We start from the raw sequence: 22,194 nt of genomic DNA on the forward strand, positions 1-22,194 counted from the left end.
TTGTCCTTCCAAAACCTTCTCTTCTATTCAGAATGTTGATTAAAGACAGAGACAAGCCATGGTCATCTATCTTTTTTAATTGATTAAACTTTGCAACCACACACACACACACACACACACACACACACATACACACACAGAGAGAGAGAGAGAGAAAGAGAGAAAGAGAGAGAGAGAGAGAGAGAGAGAGAAATCAAGAATGTGATATACCACATTCTATGGGGTGAACATTAGCAGGGAAAGTAATTAGTAAATAGCAATTAGTGTCAAATGGCCATCAAGAGGCCAAGTGTGGCAGGACCCGGAGAAGCAAGCTGCCTGCCTAAGAAGCAGAGCCGTCGCCATCACTGGAAATCTCAGTCTGAGAAAGATCAGGTGATGGCAGACAGCAATGGCTTTGGGGACAGAATATCTCTGAGGTATGGAGAAAGTGAGCAAGATCAGGTAAATTGAATGTAACTATTTTCTGTTAAAAATGATGTTACAAATGTGGGGAGGTGAGGACACAGATAGCCAGGAAGGTTGAAGAAACAAGAGGAAGCTGGTATCTGCTGACAGAGCCAGAGGGAAGACTAGTGTTTGGCTCAGGAATGTAGCCTATCCATGTCCTGTGTGGAAGATACAACCCAAAGATGCTTCTAAGCAAGGGAGTGAGGAAATCAAATTCTCTCACTCCTGAATCAAGCAGAAGTCCACCTTTCCAGCTCAGTGTAGCCGAGAAAGGATTCATGTTCAGTCAGGTACTCTCATATCTAACTACAGATAGCAGGTGTGAGAAACACATCTTTAAAGCAGACCCAGAAGGGGTGATGTTGACAGAGGTCTTGTTTAGTTTTGGCTTAATTTTTTTTTCTTACAACAGATATGCTTGAAACAAGGAGAGCCAGAGCAAAAGCTTGATGGACCTTCTTTCCAGATAAGTGGGGTCTATGTTGGTGACATTTTAGGTTCAGTAGGCACTTTATATGTTAGTGAAGATTCATAAAGACCATTGTCTGTGAACCTAAGTACCTTGCTGTGAATTTAGGACCTAGAGACAGTATATATGGTGGAAGGGATACCTAAATTTCCTTCAGTTCACAAATATTGTTTAGCAGATATTAATTATGGGCATATGTTTTCTCCAGTATCAGGCCTCCTACAGTGTGGAGCAGATGAAGCTGAGGGTTTTTCTGAGAAAAGGCAGCATCAGTAACATTTTTCAGCGTTTAATGCACTTGAGGTCACTTACTCTAAGTGACTTCTCCTTTGATTTAATATCATCGCTTCCTGCCCTACTTAGTTGAAACAAAAAACACACCTGCTCATTCTGGCTAATGAAATGCTCTTTTGTGTACTGAACGATTGGCATGAAGTCTCTGTCAGCCTCACTGTCTGTGTCCAGGTTCTTTCATTTTAAAGGCTAGAAAGAACCCAGAAGGTTACAATATGGAACCCATCAAGCTCCTCATCCCTTAGCAAATGTGCACTTCAGGCAACAGGGACTTCGCACAGTCCCTACCTCCTGTATCAGTTCACTTATTATTGTTTTACAAGAATAGCCCGTCTTGGAAATAACAAAAGAGGACTTTTTTAAAGGCAAAGTATTGGGGCTGGAGTTTCTGGTCAATGGCAGAGCAGGTATTTTAGCATTCAAAAGGCTCTGGTTCAATGCCCAGCGCTAGAAACCTGGAAAATAAATTAAAAAGAAAACTAGTATTGTTCTGATTGTACACTCTTTCTTGCCATTAGCTTGTCAAATAATAGAAATGAAGAGCTTTGTTATTTTCATAATAGGATATGGAGAATTGGGCAAGAAATGAAAAGAGTGTGAAAACCCATTTCTTCATTTTTTCCTGATATATGGGCACAAATAATGGTCTCCCGTGGGCACGGGCATCCCACAGGTGGATAGCACTACTGTGGGGCAGGCGCAGAACTGGTATGTAGTACAAAGATGATTACGACAGTGGCTTTAAGTCATTTTACTTTTTCATTCCAACTGTAAGTACATTTAAGATACGCACTGTGATATTCTGACATATTGACATAACTACTTACTGTGGTAAGGCTAATTAGCTTATCCATCTCTTCCCATTACTGTTTTTGCTATTTTAAAAATTGGAAAAAATACATGTGCATATTAGTGAAGTACCTAACGGAACACGACATATCATTAAAAAGAAAGTGTTGTCATTTGTAACAGCATGGGTAGGGTGGAGGGCATTGTGCTAGGTGAAATGGACCACGTGGAGAAAGGCAAAAATCAGATGATGTCTCTTATATGAATCTAAGTTTACTTCATGGATGTAGGCTAGAAAGGGCTTCACTAAAGCTTGCGAACAAAGGGGAAGGGAGAGGAAGGAAGAATAAAGAAAAGGAAAGGAATTAGTTGCTGTGAGGAGTGGTCTGCAGAACTCAGCTCCCTAGTTGGTTATTCAGTACCAAGTGGTCATCCCTAAAAATCATACACATGCGAGCAGCACCAAAAAGACTGAACAGGTTCTATTCACATATTTGGGCACATATATATTATAACATATATGTATATTATATATACTCATTAGGTATTAATATATAATGTGTATGTTATATAGAAATAATAGGTATGTATGTTATGGGCAATGTGTATGGTGTGGGTAAGGAATTGGAGGGAGGAAGAAAGGGGAAATGGTATGTTTATATTTTAATTTATAAAAAATGTATAATATGTGATTTTGACCCTTTTTGTTGTTGTTTGTTTTTTTTTTTTTTTTGGAAACAGGATCTCTCTGTGTAGCTCTGGGTGGCTTTGAAATCTGCCTGTCTTTGAAGAGCTCCTGAGTGCTGGAATTAAAGGTGTTTACCATCATACCCAGTGAGCTAGAGCACTATTTTAAATGTCAAAAACATTTTTAACTATGGAACTATGGTCCTTTCATGTTGTAACAGTAAGCATGTGTTTTTTGTTGTTGTTTTGTTTTTCTTAAGTATGGTTGTCCAAACACAGATGTCTAGAAAAATAAAAAAACAAAACTGCAAATCTAAAAGTAATAATTTCATCAAAGTACATAAAACAAAAGACTTGACAGTTAACATAGGAAAGTGTCATCTTTACCTTTCTGATAGGCCATAAGGAAAACACTAGCTTTGCTAAACTGCCTGAGCCCTGCCCTCTAAACAGCTATTTTACATGGTGAAAGGGTGTTAAGGTTTCAGATATTAAGGCTCTTTGTTAATCAGGAAGTGTGCATTGATCCAGGAGGGACTAATGTATTCTCCAAAGGGATTGTGTGTATGCCAGTGTGTGTAATACGCTCATGTGTGTGCACATATGTGTTTAGGTGCATTGTTCATTTGTGTACCTGCATGTAAATGTCAGCTTAAGGTGTCTTCCAATAGTCAGTTTTGAATCTCACAGATGGGACTGCACTGGCTGGCCAGTAAGTCTAGGGAGTTTCTTACCTACCAAGGCAATGCTAGGATTACGTGTTCACTGACAACCCCCACCCGTGAGCTGCTGGCTGGAAAAACTCAGGTCCTCATACTTGCAAAGCAGGCACACTACCAACCCAACCGCCTCTTCAGTATTCATAAAGGGTTTGACATTCGAAGAGAAAGGGGTCAGTGTTGGAGATGTGACATAGGAGAACCTTGGCCAATCACCATTGGTGATGGAAATGGAAGGCCATAAGTCACAGGAGACTGACAGCTTCCAGAAGCTGGAGGAGGGGGTGACATAGCCTACTAAAGGGATACAGACTGGATGCCCTGATTCTGGCCCACGGAAGGGCATTTTGAATTTATGACCTCTGTTACAACTTGCCTCTTTGTTGCTGTGACAAATATCACGACCAAAAACAACCTGGGAAGAAAAGGATTTACAGGGCTTATCCTCACAATCTATCCTCTAGTTCAAGGCAGGAACTTGAGTATGAGCAAGGTGGGAGCCACGAAAGAAAGCTGTTTGCTGCCTTCTCTCCACGGCTCTGTCAGCTTGCTTTCAACTCAGCACCACCTGCTCAGTGGTGGCGTTCCCACAGCGTGCTATGCCCCACCCCCATCAATCTTTAATCGAGAAAACAATCCACATGCCAACCTGCTGCAGGAAATTCCTCACCTGAAGGTCCAACTTCCCAGAAGCCTTTGGTTGATAAAGACTTAACAATATAAACTTCAAGCTCACAAGGTAAAGAATGCTATCTCGTTTAAAGCCACTACACTTTTGATAAATTGTTACAGGAAAACAAGAAACTAACAGACAATGAAGGCTGAAATTTGGCTGGGAAAAGAAACCCTCACTGATTCAAAGATATTGTCTTCATTTGTAGATATTTTTTTATCACCAGCTTTATCTGCTTAGTTATGTGTGTTTATTTCTGTCATATTACTTTATTTGAAGAAAATTTTAAATAGAAAATATGCAATGTGTGTGTGCCTGGGTGAGTTTATGGGACCACATGTGTGTAGGAGCCTTCTCAGACCAGAAAACAAAAAACAACAACAAAAACAACAACAAAAACAAAAACCATTACAGGCAGTTGCAAGCCACTGAGTGGCTTCAGAGAACTGAACCCAGGGCCTCTGCAAGAGCATCAAGTGCTGCTCTTGATTTCTGCACCTTCTCTCCAGATCCACCTACAATGTTCTTACAGGACTGTGCCTGCATTACATGTTTTGCATATACTGTCTTATTTCGCATTTTAGTTATAATTGTAATTAAAGTAAAAGTTTAGACTTTCATTGTAATAAATGCAAATATCAACAAATTAGAAGTTGAAGTAACAAGGGTCATCACATATATTTCTAACAAATTTCAAGTTCCATATCACCACATGATCAAGGACTATTTATTCTGTTCAAGCTCTTCTAAAGATTCTGAAACACATAACCAAGCTTGTCAGTTACTGCGTTTCTCATGGCTCAATTAAGAACATTGGCCCTTTTCTTTTTCATACATCATTTTTATTAGCCAAAAAGTATTGATTTCATATTTCTCTTAGGAAGAAATAATACATCCCATCATGGAGACATCTATGTCTTAAAAGCAATCTAGACAGGAAAACATTCTGATTATTCTTGATCTATTCCCCTCAGCCATAAATTATGAATGGCCATGACCTTTGCATATACTTATGGATACAGTTTCCATCATGGACACTGCATGAAGAGCTTTATTATGCTTTAAAAAAAAATAGCCTGGTTATAATACTGCCTGTCATTTATAAGACCCTTTCAGAGTGCCGCAGAGTGCTTTATGAAATTTAAATTAATTTTCACATTATCCTAAAAAGCTAGCCATTATCTTGTTATGTAAATAACTCGACACTGAAGTTAATTGAAGAGCTAAGAAAGGTTATTTCGAGACAGTAATACACACTTTCAACTTCATATCTCTTCCTCAGCGTAACACATTATCTTCTTAATTATTTCACAAACATTGCATGAATGATCTTAGCCTTGTTCTCACCATTTGGATATTAAGTATGACAAAATTTCTTAGAGTCAAGTTGGCTGCTGTGTATCTGTAAAATGATGCTAGATGGAGGAACAGCTTTTGCCTAAACATGGATACCACCAGCAACATCCTTAAACTCAAGAGTGTGGGGCATAAAATGGAGAAAAGTGTTCTGGGTGTGACTAATTCATTTATGGACTATATATCCCTTTCAGTATTTGTATTATAAACTAACTGCCATCCTGAAAGGTGTCAGAGAACCTTTACTGTTCAGTGAAGTCTATGCATGGGCTAAAAGTCACAGCTCAAATACACTAAAAGAAGACTAATTAAAATTACCAATTTGCCATTTTAAAGGTTGGGGTAAGAGAGTCATTAGGTCATGAAAACAATGAGGAAGAAAAACTGAGGAGTGGAAGGTTGAGGAAACTTAACTAATGCAAAGTGGCATGAGGGAAGATGCTAAGATGAAGGGCAGAAAGGGATGAAGGCCAGGAGAGAAGACTCTGAGAACAGGCAAAGAAAGACAGGGTGTCCTTCCATCATGCCCTTGTAGCTACTGTGGAAGACTCGGTTCCAGAACTGATGTCTCGTGTAAGCAAGTTTCAGATGTTTATTCTATGCTGAAAACAACAACAACAAAACAACTGACTTGAATCTTGTACTTAAATTTACATAGAAAAGTGAACTAGTTACAAATCAAAGCACACAGTTTTACTAATGCTCAAGGCTGCTAAGCTGCATGCTCTCACCCAAGTTTTACGGTCACATGTCCATTTTATAAGATATGATATATTTTCCATATTCACAGATATTTTGTGTCCCTGTGATGACAGATGATTTAAGTTTTATCATGTTAGAAGCTTTTCACATGTATGTTATTACTAATTATCAAGATGGCAAAAGTTACTCACCCTGCACAACTAGACATTTGTGACATTTGACTTGCATCTCTTCATTCAATGCCACCATTCTATTCTGCTCTGCCAGTCTGACTTTAAGTTAAGGGGTAGGATGCTTATTTGTCTCTCTAGTTACTTAGCCATATTTTTTTTCTAGATTCATCCCTTTAGGCTGAATAACATTCCATTTTACATAAAAACCACTAATAGCCAGAGAACTTCAAACCACAACGAGCAATCATGTCACATCTGCTATAATTGTTTTTTATAAAAAGGTAAGATCAGTGTCTTGTTCAGAGATCACCAGACAAGTTTTCTCTTGCAGTGGGTAAGAATCAAGACAGAGGCCCACAGCTGGACAATGCATGCAGAGTGAGAGATTTTGGAATGCTCACCCTGTGTGTTACCCTAAGTGCCCTTAGGGCTAGATAACACACTGTCTTCAAATTTTATTTTGTCTCTTTGCACCATGATATCCGTATTAACCTTTATCTGGAAAATGAAGTGACTTGAATAAGTGAGCTCTATATCCTTTTAACTTCAAATTACACACACAGAACAGAGAGCATCTGAAAAAGCAACTGGTCTTGTTTCTTAAGCAGTTCTAGATTTCATTTATACCAATTACATAATAAGTGAAATAAGCAATCATACATTTTCTTAGAAATAAAGTTGTCTTTAAAACTTGAGCTTCATTTACTTAAATGTTATCTTTTGCAGCTAATTTGGCCCTATTTGAACTTTAAGAATTAAATCACCCCAAATTTTCTACTCTCTTAACCCCTCATACTACAAGTTTTTACAAAAGCCGCTGGACACTGTGGTTAGTGGTTCTTTGTTTGTGTGTTTGTTTGTTTTTTTGTGGTCCTAAGGGATACAAATGATTTAACTTTAGTCTTATCCATATATACAATATATTCCTGTCTATTTATGCAGCATACTTTTCCTTCCTAAAAATAATCCTGATTTTGTTCATAGAAACAATGGAAAATTTAAAACTACAATATCATCAGACTGTCTTGAACTCAGATATTAAAAATATCTGAAATAATCATTGTATAAATTTACTAACAGACAGTAATTTATGTACACCAAATCTATGAGATGCTTCTTTGAAAAATTACACAAACCCCAAGTGAGTAGAATACACTGAGTTCCTGGTTAGCGTTGTGAAGATAGCCATTCCTTTAGAACTGAAGTAGGGTCGTAGGCAGAAATGTATGATCTTATTCTAAACTTCATAAGGCAGAACAAATTAGCTGAAGAAATTACAGCGAGACAGGGGAGTGGATGGGAGGGGAAAAGAGGTTATATTTCAAAATTGGGAGATTTCTACATTAACTACAAAGCTGATGTCAGCACGACAGCACTGTATTGGCATCACTATAAAGAAACAGAACAATAGAATGCAGAATCCAGAAAAAGACACCAGCAATGGAGACAACTGATTTTTCAATATGGGAATTAAGTAAATTTTCTCCAAATTTATGTAGAAAATTGGTGATTTGTATGTGAGAAATATGGTTCTTTAGTCTTTATGCAGCTCTAGTTTTAAAATTAATTATGAGCAGCACCAAAATTCCAAAAGTTAAAACTGAAAACAATAAAACTTTTAGAAGAAATCAAGGAATTTTGACTCTTAGTTTTACGAAAAAGGTGTTAGATTGAACATTATGAACATAAGCCAGGAGAAAATGTATACAGTGGACTTTAACAAAAATAAAACTTCTGTTTTTCTATCACACTATAAAAGAGAAAGGACAAGTAAAGACTAGAAGAAATATCTGTATCCTATAATTTAATAGTGGATACGTAAACAATATACCAATCTTTTCAAGCTCAAAATGAATAAACAAGCAACACAGATTTGGAATACCAGCTGAAGCCAGAAAACTAGAAAGGGGCCACTGGGTATACGCACATGTGTGGAATGGAAGAATTTCCGAAGACAGCAGGTAACAGAACACAGGTGGTAGGAAGGTGGAAGGGAGACGACGGAAGAGGGTTGGGAAGACAGAGCAGATGAAAGGGTAGGGAATGACCAAAATGGAAGATGTATGAAAAATCCTCCTAGAGATCTTTTTAAAGTTTATTTTAAAATGATTTAAAACCTGTAATTCCAGCTTTCAGGGAGGCAGAAGCAGGCAGTTCTCTGTGCATTTGAGGCCAGCCTGGTCTACAAAGTGAGTCCAGAACAGCCAAGGCTACAAAGAGAAACACTGTCTCAAAAAAACAAAAACAAACAAACAAAAAACAAAAGAACAAAAAATGTTTGAACAGGGTATGTACATGAAGCCTGGGAGAGGGAAGAGTGAGGATGAATACTCCTCCCCCAGACCATAGGCTATTAAACAAAACTTCCAGCGTCAAGCATGGGATATTGTACAAGTTGTTAATCGGGGAGGGCCAAGCGGACCCTAATCAATGCAGGCTGCCATCACCGCTCTCGGTCCCTAACATAACTTAACAGTAAGAGCGTATTGCTGAAGACAGCACACGCTCTGGTCATGGAGTCTGGAGAGATAAAGTTGGAAGCACTCTCCCCATTGCTGAGCTTTCTTATTGCCAGACAATGCTATGCAAGCTGTGGACAGAGAAAAGCCAGTCTTACGGAAGAGGAACTTATGGAACTCTGAAGGAAAAATAATAACAGGTCTATCAAGATGTACCTATTGGCACAGAGGGAAGAATAATACGGGAGTGGCCAAATGCCTTCTGGTTGGACTTAAGGACCACCCCACAAGAAGGAACTCATATTTTGTCCATAGCAAGAACTTGAGATTTGTCTTGTAGGGGAGAACCTACTATTATTGCTTTGATAAACGGACATGGTGTCAAACTGCCTTCTAAATACTTATCTTCAAAACCACAGATGAGTGCAATTCTTAGCCTTGGTCTGAGATGCTTCCTTTTGCAGAGGACAGTAATTAATACAGAGATTTACAATGGTTCAGAGTGCAAGACACCCCCTAAACAGGACAAGTATATCACCTCCCCCTCCTCCATCCCAGGGCTTGCATAGAACAGAGGACAGTAAACTATATGGGCCATTTTGAGTTAGAGTACTATGCAACAGTGTCTTCTAGAAATTACCTGGCTGACGCTCTCATGAATTCTCTGTAGCCATGGTTACCTCTGTAAGTCCTACAGAAGCCTAGTTCATAATCAGCATTGCACAGTAAAGGTGGGAAGAGTGCTCTCTGACATTCAGGGGCCGCCAGCAGAAGTCATGCCACTTCCCTCCTTTCCCTCAGTGGCCAGTGACTGAGATGTTGTCCATGCTTCAGTAAATCTCTCATGCTCATTCAGGCAACTGTATTGAAGGTCAGTGGGTCTATCTCTCTCTCATACATACACACATACACACGATGAAGTCATGAAAGTAGGAGGGAACCTTGAGTGGAAGAAGTGTTTCAGAAAGAGGAGGGGAGGATTAGACAGTAATGGTGGAGAATAGAACAGAAATTCAGTACATACTTCTATAAAACTCAAAGAATGAAAAGTAAATTAAGAAAGAATAGAGACTGCTTGAAAAAGGAAACCAATATGACATGAGAGACAACACAAGATGAAAGTGAACACAACCAACATAGACCTGATGCATGTCTGAGCAGTTTGTATAACATATATAACAATGAAGATGGGTAAAATGTTCAAACAGAGTCTTCGCCAAAGAGGTGTAGATGTAAAACAATCGCACAAAGTCATTAGTGTATTAGGAAAGTGCAGACTATATGTACACTGCGACAACAAAACATAACCATTGACAGCAAAGAATCGGTGCACTGCTTACGCCCACCACTTGTTCTGTCACGGAAAGGCAAGGCCTTTACTGTTCTGAGGATGAAGAGAAATGTTAGCTCCCAGCAACCGTCATGGAGGAAGCCTATCTAGTGCTTGCTCGGCCCCTGTCCATGGTAAGAAGGCGAGTCACTCTTTCTCCTTCCTCAGTGAAGATCCTGGTCACATCATCAGAATGTGACAAATATACTCACTGAGGAAACACTAACTTGTATAAGATCTCAAGTCAACTTTCCTCCAAAATCAACAACATGTGTTTTATAAAACAGACATAGTTAACTTGTGCCAGAAACGATAAAGGAGATGCACCTCAAATGCATGATCACAGGTCCTTCACTAGACTGCCTCTGCTTCTTGTCACTGGCTCAGAGGTGGAGATCGGACTGTAATTCTCTCGAGGAGTATTTCAATAAAGGATTAAAAGAGGACAGAGATATTTTTGCGTGTTACTTTTTCAGTTTCAGAAAATGAAACCGTAGCTCATTCTAAAAGAAACAAAATAAAATAAAATAAAACAAAACCCAAAAAGCAAAAATGAAATGTCTCCTGTGTACAGCCTTCTAGTTAGACAGATGAGATGTAACAGAATCCACATTTCATTTTGCAGGAAATGATGTAAAACCAATATCTAAGACCACAGTCACCAAGTATTAGCTATTTCAGTAAAATTGGGTATTAAACTTCGCTTTCAAATTGAAGAAAATGCCTATGATTATGACTTCACTAGTGGCTCTGTACTGCTTTCTGAATTCATATACAGTGCTGACAGCTTCAAAAAAAATCCTCAAATGTAAATTTTGTTTGTTTGAATTAGTAATAAGCTTGAAATGATTTTTTCTATTTAACTGTGTGGCCATTTGTTTAAAATATTACAATGATTAATTAACATTTAACATTTAAAATCTATTGCTTTTATGTTGAAAGAAGCTTCATGACTCTGTATAAACCAGACAGTTGGAGGTGAATTTTAAACTCTATGTTCCAGAAAAATGAATAAGAATCTAACTACAAATAACACATCCAGAGAAGAGGGAAACAAAAAAGCAGGCTGAACGGAACTGGAGGCTTTGTGTGACGATGTCCGCCCAGAGTCAGATGTGTCGTTATGCCATCATATAGTTTCGCTCCCATCAAATCTAAAAATAAAACCTACACAGCCTCTGATAATTCCCCAGAGTCTAGTTTGATACTCAAGAAAGTGAACAAAAGGAACAGATGAAGAAAAAGACAAGTATAAAAGCAAGCTTTCATTGAGAAATCAAAAGGTTATATATTTTTTGAAAGACAGCAGTTTGTTTACATGAAATAATCAATTCTACAACGCCATTTTACCTTGATACTTAAAACATATTAGAAATCAACATCCAGTATTTCCACATTATTTTCATAATGACAAAAGGAGCACAGTTAGTGGCATTTCACATCCTGGATATGAGCACTTCCACTTTAAGAGATATTACATATAGGTGTAAATAAGGTGGGAAAGGAAGTTTATCAAATAAAGGCTTAATTCCAAGAATGTCTTCAGAGCGTTGTACCTAAGAGATGCATAACATTTCAGCTTCTCAGCAATTGTGAGATTTACATTTGAAAACATACGCCGAATCTGCCGCACTGAGAACAAAAACTGTGATCCACATGCTTCCCCATCCTCCTGGGACAGGGCACACAAGTGCCACCGAAGCTGTGAACTCAACCCAACGTCTTGTGGTGGCTTGTGCCTACAATGCCAGCATTTTATTTTATTTTATTTATTTATTTTTTTTTTCAGTGAGAAAACTTATTTTGTGAAATTTTATTTCAGTGATTGTAACACACAAACATACACATATCTGTGAATACATGTATAAAAACTTGTACATATACATTTCTACACACAAAAGCAATGTATACTCAATGCACTGATTCCCCCTTTTTTGTTCTCTTCATCAGAAGAATGGATTTTGTCAAATGCTTTTTCAGTATCTATAGACATGACGCACTTTTTTTCTTCTTAACTCTATATAAAATTTTACATATCATCTTAAATTTATGTTATAAATATTAGAACATCTTTGGGTGCTAAAACATTTGGTCATGATAATATTTTTTTTTTTTTTTTATGTAACAGGGCTCCAGACCTTAGCACAATTGACTCCATGATGGAAGTACCACTTAGGCCATAAAACTCAACACATAGACAATGCCACCTGCCAAAATGACCTAATTCATCAAAGTCTGTAGTTCTGGGAAAGTCTAAACGTACTAGCCTTGTTTTTTTGCTTCTGGCTAACTATTCTTTTTTTTTTTTTTTCAACTTGTACACTTTCTTTTTTTTTATTTTATTTTATTTTTATCAGTTACATTTTATTAACTCTGTATCCCAGCCGTGTCCCGATCCCTCATTCCCTCCCAGTCCCTCCCTCCCTCCCTCCCTCATCTCCACCGTGCCCCTTTCCAAGTCCACTGATGGGGGGGACCTCCTCCCCATTCATCTGATCCTGTTTTATCAGGTATCTTCAGGACTGGCTGCAAAGCCCTCCTCTGTGGCCTAACAGGACTGCTCCTCCCTTCGGGGGTGGGGAGACCAAAGAGCCAGTCATCGAGTTCCTGTTAGAAATAGTCCCTGTTCCCCTCACTTTGGGAAACCAATTGGTTACTGAGCTACCACAGGCTACATCTGAGTGGAGGTTCTAGGTTATATCCATACATGGTCCTTGGTTGAATGTCAGTCTCAGAAAAGACCCTGTGCCCAGATATATTTGGTCCTTGTGGAGCTCCTATCTTTTCCCCATCAGGCTAACTCCCCTTCTTTCTTATGATTCCCTGTACTCTGCCAAAGGTTTGGTCATGAGTCTTTGCTTTGAAAACACTGCTAGTTAGAGTCTTTCAGATGCGCTCAGTAGACTCCTGTCATACGTTCAATGCACATCCCATCTGTCTTTCTAAATGAGGATTGATCATCTTACCCCATGTCCACTCAATTGATTATCTTTTTTAGGTGTATAGTTTTCATTATGTTTATCATATCTTATAGGTCTATATAAGTGAGTATATCCCATGTTTGTCTTTCTCCTTCTGGGATATTTCACTCAGAATGATCTTTTCTAGATCCCACCATTTGCCTGCAAATTTCATGATTTCCTCCTTTTTGATTGCTGAGTAGTATTCCATTGTATAAAAATACCACAATTTCTGTACCCATTCCACCGTTGATGGACATCTGGGTTGTTTCCAGGTTCTGGCTATTACAAATAGAGCTGCTATAAACATGGTTGAGCAAGTGTCCTTTTTGTGTACTTGAACAAACTTTGGGTATATACCTAGCAGTGGTATAGCTGGGTCTGGAGGAAGCACTATTCCTATTTGTCTTAGAAAGCGCCAGATAGCTTTCCAGAGTGGTTGTACCAGTTTACATTCCCACCAGCAGTGGAGCAGGGTTCCCCTTTCTCCACAACCTCTCCAGCATGTGTTATCGCTTGAGTTTTTCATCTTGGCCATTCTGATGGGTGTAAGGTGATATCTCAGGGTCGTTTTGATTTGCATTTCCCTGATCAATGCCAGCATTTTAGACTGAGGCAGTAGGACCTCAAGTTCAAGGCCAGCCTGCGATACGCAGCCACACGGTGAAATGCTGCTTCAAAAAAATTTTTTATAGTAATAATCCTAAACTAAATTATTCTGTGAATTCTCCAATTTTTTTCTGTACTTGAGCAAAGAACTTGTCAAATTAGTTGCACTTACTATTTATACATTATGTAATATAGTATGCTATCAGCGTGATATCTATCTAATATGAAAGACTCAATGGAAACTGCACTGCCCAGAAACAGGTGGGATTATTCTGATTTTGTATTCATCAGTGTAAGGCAAGGCTAACTTTTCAAAAATTTCAGGACAACTATCCCTTGAAATGAGCTATTACTTTGGGTTTTCTCACTAGTTAGCTATTTAGTGGCTAGTACACACATTCATAATTATTTCCTTAGAAAAATCCCAGTTAAGAGTTGGACATCAATTCAGATGAAAAAAAAAATGTCCCTATGCCGTTTCTACTTCTGTAAAACAGATATCTGCATATGGAATCCACACAGTCTGTAAGGGGAGCCTCTGCCAACTGAGAGCCTTCACCTAACAAGTGCTGCCTTAATTTTGAGCTGTCACTTCTCCACTCTGCATGCAATGAGGTTGTTTTCCACTGTCCCTCTCAGCTGCCAGTTTGTCTGTCTGTCTGTCTGTCTGGATGGATGGATGGATGTATATGTGTTTGTCTGTGAACCACATGCATATAGTGCCTGTAGAAGTTACAAGAGGGAGTTGGATCCCCCAGGAGTGAAGTTATGGGCAGTTTGAAGCACTATGTGCTGAGACTTAAACTTGGGTCCTCTGGAACATTTACCAGTGTTCTTTATTTTTTTTTCCTTTTTTAATTAATTAATTCTGTTTACATCTCATAGGCCACTTCATCCTCTCCTCCCAGCCCCACCTCCCTATAAATTCCCCTCTCCCCTATTCTGAGGAACAGGGGAAACCCCAGCTCCTCTATTACATGAGGCCTGGGTTTGACTTCCTCCTCTAGCCTGGCTACCAGTGTTACTAATTTCTGAGCCCTAGCCTTGTATAGCAATATTTCTAAAACTAAAATTGTGGTAGAACTTTCAAAATATATCTGTACCCAAGAACAACCATTCAACAAGCTAAATGGTTACCCAATAATGTAATTCATTCATAAATAAATAGAATATACCTGATATTATTCAAATAATCAAATCACTATAGAAATGACAAAAAGCCTAAAATGTGTATCACATATAAAATTACTTCAGCTTAAGTAATTTTGATTGCTGGTTTTTAAATCCCGGGATTTTATTTTATTTTATTTTATTTTTTAAGATTTATTTATTATTATGTATACAATGTTCTGTCTGCATGTACACCTGCACACCAGATCTCATTATAGATGGTTGTGAGCCACCATGTGGTAACTGAGAATTGAACTCAGGACCTCTGGAAGAACAGACAGTGCTCTTAACCTCTGAGCCATCTCTCCAGCTCCAAATCCCGGGATTTTAAAATCATCCTATGCCTTGATCTATAAAACACCTTCAAATGTTTTTACCATGCTAGTTCATGCCTGGCATGAGGAGCACACTCTACAGTCATAAAACCGAGTTCTAGCACCCACCACTCTTTGTCCAGTTCTTAGGACATTTTAACGTGTGTATCATTATACTTTGTTCATGAACACTCCATTCACCACTATCCCACATTTCTCTTCTCCCTCTCACCAGTCCTTCTACAAATACTCCAGCTTGGTTTTCATATCTCATGTGTGTGTGTCTGTGTATTTGTGTGTCTCTGTACCTATGAAAAATCTCTGCAATGTATGTCCCTGTTCATGACACGTTTTGTCCACTCTCTTCTTCTTGTAGACCTTCCTCTTATTCATGGTGTCCCTCATACTTTTATACCATAATCTCTATCTCTAATCTCTTTCATCTATCTATCTATCTATCTATCTATCTATCTATCTATCTATCTATCTATCTATCTTTCTATCTATCATCTATTTATAGGCATATGTTATAATATATATTACAAAAAAATCTAGATTATTATTTTTCTTATTTAAAAAGAGAATGTTTCCACCACCTCCAAGAAGATTAAATGTAATTATGTTTATAAAATAAGTAGTATTAGTAGCTAATAATTCAACAAAACATGAGGGCACTAGAACATGAATAAATACATTTCTATTTTCAGTCAGTTTATAGACAAGAGGTGAAGGGTCTGGAGACCAAAAATGACCAGATCCTAAGTCTGTTTAATAAGGGGTCAATGGGGTGTACACACCCTCCTCCATCTGCTGAAAGGAACCAATGGGTCCTAACGAGAGTATCTCAGGAGAGAACAATTACATCATAGACGTGTTGACAGTAATATACATTAAGAGAGAATATACGTTTTCTTCAGTGGTTTTCACCATTCAGTTACTTTGAACATAGTCAAGTATGAACCTAATAGGGCAGACACCAAGATCAAACAAACAAAATAATGATTCAGAAGACGGCCTTCACTTTTCAGATTCACTGATCGCAGAGATGCTGAGGTGCTTCAGGCCCACCATCTCTGCTGCTCTCTCTAGTGATACTAGAAACTAAGATGATATACAGCTAAGTTTCTAGCTAAGATTCACACAATGTATTCGTATATACTCAAAGTTGTGAGTTATGGGATGCCTAGAGTATTTATTTAGGTTCTCAGCTTCTTTCTTTGAAACAAACAGAATAATAGCACAGATAACATATTAATAGCACTTACAAACAAATGTTTAGTGACATTTTTAATTATGTCTTCCTACAACTAAGGCTTATGTTATAGAGTAATTTACTAATATCAAAAAAGTTGCTAAATTAGTACAGATAAATTTTGTATACACCTGACCAAGTTTTCTAAAAAAAAAAAATAAAAAATAAAAAAAACAATCAGTACACATTACTATAGAATATCTATCAAAAACAAAATGTTTAAAATAGTCCATCCGTACAACTAAACTGTGGATACTCCTGGATTTGAGCTGTTTTTCAATTAGTATCATTTCTGTTTCAAGAGCTAATCCAGTGGAGCATATTGCATTTACTAGTCAAGTCTTCTTCTCTGACCTTTTATCAGTGTCATTTTCTTTTTCTTATAAGTTTGAGAGTCCTGAAGAGCCCTGCCCAGTCATTGTGCACATTGTCCCAAATACAGCTTTGCCTGATAACTTTCTCAAGGCTGAAAAGGGCTCATGTTGGGACTTGAGGAAAGAATGACATAGGTATTCAGCATGGCCTGCTTGCAGCATTGATAAGAGGGACACAAAAGATGCACTGGTATCACAGCAGCCGGTCTTCTAGCCATATGGGAGTGCTCGCTGCTTGTAGGTTATTTTTCTTGTCTTAGTTACCTAGAGCCGAGTCTTTTTCACCATTCCTTTAAGGGAATATTTTTTTTGTATTTTTAATATGATTAATTTTATTCAACACAACTTCTATTCCACATGGGAATCCCTTTGTTACAGTAGGTTGATATGTTTGTGTGTATGTGTATGTATGTATGTGTGTGTAAGCAAGGGTTAGTATGCATACTTCAAAGTACATTCTACAAAACGTAGAGTTCTTTGGAATTTAGCAAATGGATATTTATCATTCCAGTCCTTTGTACCATACAGAAGGGGTCCATCACTCTACAAGTATTGCAGGTCACCTTTACAGCTAACCACTACCCAATTATTCAGTCTCTCAGAAGCAATTACATTTCCATTCTTTTTTTTTTCTTTCACCTTACATTTTTTTTTTATTAATTACAATTTATTCACTTGGTATCCTAGCCGTAGTCCCCTCTCCCTCATCCCCTCCCAATTCTACCTTCCCTCCCTCTTCTCCTCCCACACCCCTCTCCAAGTCCACTGTTAGGGGTGGTCCTCTGCTCCTTCCATCTGACCCCATTCTATCAAGTCTCATCAGGACTGGCTGCATTGTCTTCCTCTATGGCCTGGTAAGGCTGCTCCCCACTCAAGAGGAGGTTATCAAAGAGACAGCCACTGAGTTCATATCAGATACAGCCCCTGCTCCCCTTACTAGGGTACCCACTTGGAGACTGAGCTGCCATGGGCTACATCTGTGCTGGGGTTCTAGGTTATCTCCATGCACGGTCCTTGGTTGGAGTATCAGTCTCAGAAAACACACCTGTGCCCAGATTTTTGGTTCTGTTGGTCTCCTTGTGGAGCTCCAGGTCCACTCCAGGTCTTTCTATCTTCCCCTTCTTTCATAAGATTCCCTGCACACTGCCCAAAGTTTGACTGTCTCATCATCTACTTTGATACCCTGTTGGGTAGAGTCTTTCAGAGGCCCTTGTGGTAGGTTCCTGTCCTGTTCCCTGTTTTCTTCATCTTCTGATGTCCATCCCATTTGCCTTTGTGAGTGAGGATTGATCATCTTACCCATGGTCCTCCTCCTTGCTTGGCTTCTTTAGTATGTTTATCCTATATTATATGTCTAATATCCACTTGTAAGTGAGTATATACCCCGTGAGGTTTCCATTCTTACTGCTTTTTTTTAATTTTCCTAGAATGACTGTAATCATAAACTTCATCATCCTTTGGGATATAAGTTTTATGTACATGTTTGCATGAATTAATAATTTTTTTGTTTTTAGTACAGAATAGTATGTCACTGCATGGATATATTATTACACTTTATTAACACAGCTATATAACAACACACAGCTTTTGTGAAAATGTAAAATATATAATGAGAAGTCAAGCATGGAGGTCATGATAGCTCTATTAAAATTAAGAAGGTTCTCAATTTTGCATTACCTCCATCAATACAGGATTTTCTTCTGCATATTTAGCATTAGTTATGGTTACTATTTCTGTATTTTAGCAGGTTTACAGTGGTACCTTGTGGCATACACCCATTCTGCATCTTTGCTGCTTGTTTTTGAAGTTCAAATGTTGCACATTTTAAGTAAATTTCTCACGTATAAAAATTTTTGCTTAGGTCTATTCTTGATATTTTAGACATTAGATTTTGCATCATCTAAGCTCTTTGGCTTTGAACTGAAATGGGCTATCAATAAAACTATGTAAGCGTATGTATAAACGACATTAGCATTGTCCTCCCTTATGGCAATGATCACCATGTATTTACATGTGTCATGTGTGCTCAAGACGTGACACATCAGAATACCTCAAGTCTAAAGCAGGAATAAGGAACAGACATTTGGAAAGTAGGAAAGAATTTAAAAAAAGCCAGATGTTAAGAGTGAGTTGCTGTAGCACAGAGGTTATCATGTACATGTATGATGATGGAGCAGAGGTCAGCTCACTTAGGAGGGTTTCTTTAGATCTGGCATGTGTCCAAGTCAACAAGAATGGCAGTTAAAATGCCCTGTACTGCCCACGCCCAAAGCGCTGAGCCTGCCGGTCTTAAGTGGGACGTGAAAGTCAGCATTTTACACTAATAGCCAGGGGCCGCTGCTGCTGCTCCAGCTGAGCGAGTCCCTGTCAGCCACACTAGGATGAAGAGGTGGCTTTTCACTCCAATAACTGGAGAGACACTGAGTGACTGTAAGGATAGAATGATGGAACATTTCTGATGTTTTAACAAGCCACATTGGCTGGAGTGTAAGGGCTGAATTAAAGGGGCCACGGCAGCAAATGGAAAAGCAGAAGCAGATCTGTAAAAGCAGCACCTGTGATAAATGACAGCACCTGGAATCGGGTTGGAGGAGACACTCAGGGGTGGACAGAGACAGGAGAACCCTGAGGAAGTGGACAGAATTTGAAAATAGGCGGGATATTGAGGCAAGGAGAAAGAAGAAGCACTCTGGGTCAGTGACTGACTCTGTCTGTGTGGATAGTACTTCATGCGTGTGTAAATCCTGTGTTCTGCTTCTACACAGCCAGCACAGAAGTCTGAAACCCCAAAGAAGGAAAATAACTCCGGAAGTCACTGACACACCAATAATATATGTCATCTTCAAACCTACAGACTAGTGGTTTTCAAACATGGATGGATGACTTTGTATGGGCCTCTGGGAGGCACCTGGCAACGTCTTGTGGCTTTCTGATTACTGTGCTTTGATGTTTACTGAGTAGGAGACAGAGATGACATTAAATGTAAAATGAACAGGGCAGTACCCGGCACTAAGTATTTTACTCACATATTATAATAGTAAAGGTGGGAAACCCACAGGAAAATTACCTTGCTTTGGAAATGTGTGCAAGTGCTGCTTCAGATTAACAATTATAGAGCAGAACACATCCCTCACATGTTCAGCTTAAAAACTGCCAAAAGATATTGTCTGATCGTTTAACATGAGTTAAGATATGGAAAAAAATTACATACAAATTTAGGTTTCTAAGGGCTTCTACTTAATACTGACAAACAGTTACAATGAGAGATCAGGTAAATTAGTGTAATTATAGTTTAGGGGAACAACTCTCATTCATAAAGATCACATGTTCATTTGCTAGAGTATGCTACAGGCACCTTTACACACGGATAAATGCATGAGTATGTGATTATATGAGTAAAAGGTTAATCTCTCAATGTACGTACTGAAGTCAAAGAAGAAGTAATCTGGGATTTGAGTGTGCAAAAATTCCAACAGTGTCAGAAACATAGAAGAGGAATTAAGGTGGCAAAAACCACAATTCTGACAGGGAAAAATCACCGAAACACAGAATGCTGACAACGTTCTTCCATGTCTATAATTGCAAGAGCCATCATCCATGGTTCCAAAAGAATACGTAAGAGTTGTGAACGTTGACTCTCTTGAAAATACTTGTGACTGCCGATTTCCTATCTGAGCAATCTGCATTCATACAGAAGTCAGCCTCACTCCTCCGAACGTATCTGCTTCCTAAGACAGCAAATCTCCTTCGACAGTGGGCTGCGGCAGTCCTGGACACCTTAGCCCTTTAAGGCCCCAGCGAATACAGAGGGCTACAGATTCTAGAACAGGCAGCAACTGCAGGAAGATACGCTTATGCACCGCTAAAGGGTGTGTGAGAAAAGCCACTCCAGCAGGAAAGCAGAGAAGAGAAGAGAGAAATGCCCTTTAGAGGGCTTCTAATCTGGCTAACCACCGCAGATATATACAGCAGGTGGCCATGTGCACTAAAAATGGCCCACGGAGCATTCCCTGAGACTGACATTTCACCAGGATGGACAAGTGGGCTGGTGTGAATGACATTCAGCTGCCAGAAGGGAAAGATGGAGCTGGTGCCTCTGAGCCCACGTGTACCTGGTAGACATGGAAACCCTATCACAGTATTTTCTAGATTTCACATAGCTACGCTTAGTAAGGTGGCTTCATGGAAAATTACATTCTTATATTCAAAAATTATATTCTTATATTATATTACAGTCTTATATTCTTTTCCCATTTATTAACTCATTTTGTGTGCGCCTGTGGATGTGTGTGGATGGGGGCTGCTGCGTGCCATGGCATGCCTACGGAGTTTGGTACCTAGCCATGCTTCATGTGGATTGTAGCAAGTGAGCTCAGGATCTGGGGCTTGGCTCCGGTGCTTTCATCCACTGCACTATCTTGCTGGCCTATCTGCCTCTGTCTCAAGGTACTGCCATGCTACACAGGACACTCATGCAGGAACACTCACCTTGCCAAGTTCCTTGTCTTCCAGGGCCAGGACCCCTGTGCTTTCTGTGAAGAGCTTCACCTTGACCACAGGTCGAGGGTGGGTGGTGGTGAAATCTCCTTGAGTTCCCCATCTGCAATGAGGTAAGAAGGATTGCCTTCAAATGCCTTCAATATGGAGCATTAGCCCCCCGCCCCCAGATAGACGAACTTCTGTAGAGGTGCACTAAGAAACCTTATGACTAAATGGGAATTTCATCTTTGCTTTTGTTCCTGACAGATGGCATCGGCAAGAGGGAGGATAACAGTAAGCTTTAGTGGCATGGAATAGCTATTCAGCTGCTCAAAAATTAGCGTGCTGGTCTACAAAACAGGGAACGTTACATGGACTCAGGTTAACGAAAGGCATTACAAATGTATCTAGTGAAACCTATTACTTTATTAATTAAAATGAACAGTGCATCAGCATTTTTCATCAATGGGAAAACTGCTAAGGGTGTCTACCTAAGAGACAGCATTGCAGAAAGGTGTTCTTAGACGCCATGGAACTTTACCCTCCCCGCCTTTGGAAGGTCTTTGCCAAACACTGCCTGTCCGTTTTTGTAAAGCAAGGCCACTTATCTTAGCCTATTTCTTTACCTCACTTTTTATAGCATCTTTCAAAAAGAATGAAATATGCTTCATGAATTTTTGAACACTATGCAGTTAATTTCCCAATACATTCTCTTAGGGATGAAAATAAGTCTGTTGACATCTGGCTTTTCAAATCATTGTAACAAAATAACATGTTTTCTTGGCTTATCTTTTAATTAATACCATCTTGTCTTTTTCACACACACCAATTCATTTGAGCTTACTGAAAAACTCAACTGGCACACAACTGATAATGAAAAATCTTATCAATTATTTCTTGAAATTCTGAGAGACCACAGGTATGGAGACCTGGCA

At 38.9% G+C, this 22,194-nt stretch overlaps 1 protein-coding gene across 9 annotated transcripts in view; it reads right to left on the reverse strand.

Annotated features, from left to right (window-relative positions):
• Cadps2 (calcium dependent secretion activator 2) overlaps positions 1-22,194 on the reverse strand; it is a 520,278-nt gene that overhangs the window by 221,590 nt on the left and 276,494 nt on the right. For all 9 annotated transcript variants that reach the window (XM_060374001.1, XM_060374000.1, XM_060374003.1 and 6 more), the window contains exon 7: positions 21,269-21,380. In XM_060374001.1, the coding sequence (XP_060229984.1) occupies positions 21,269-21,380 (112 nt within the window). The remainder of the gene's footprint in view (positions 1-21,268; positions 21,381-22,194) is intronic.

The sequence above is a fragment of the Meriones unguiculatus genome, chromosome 21, assembly GCF_030254825.1.
Source record: "Meriones unguiculatus strain TT.TT164.6M chromosome 21, Bangor_MerUng_6.1, whole genome shotgun sequence".
Taxonomy (NCBI): Eukaryota; Metazoa; Chordata; class Mammalia; order Rodentia; family Muridae; genus Meriones; species Meriones unguiculatus.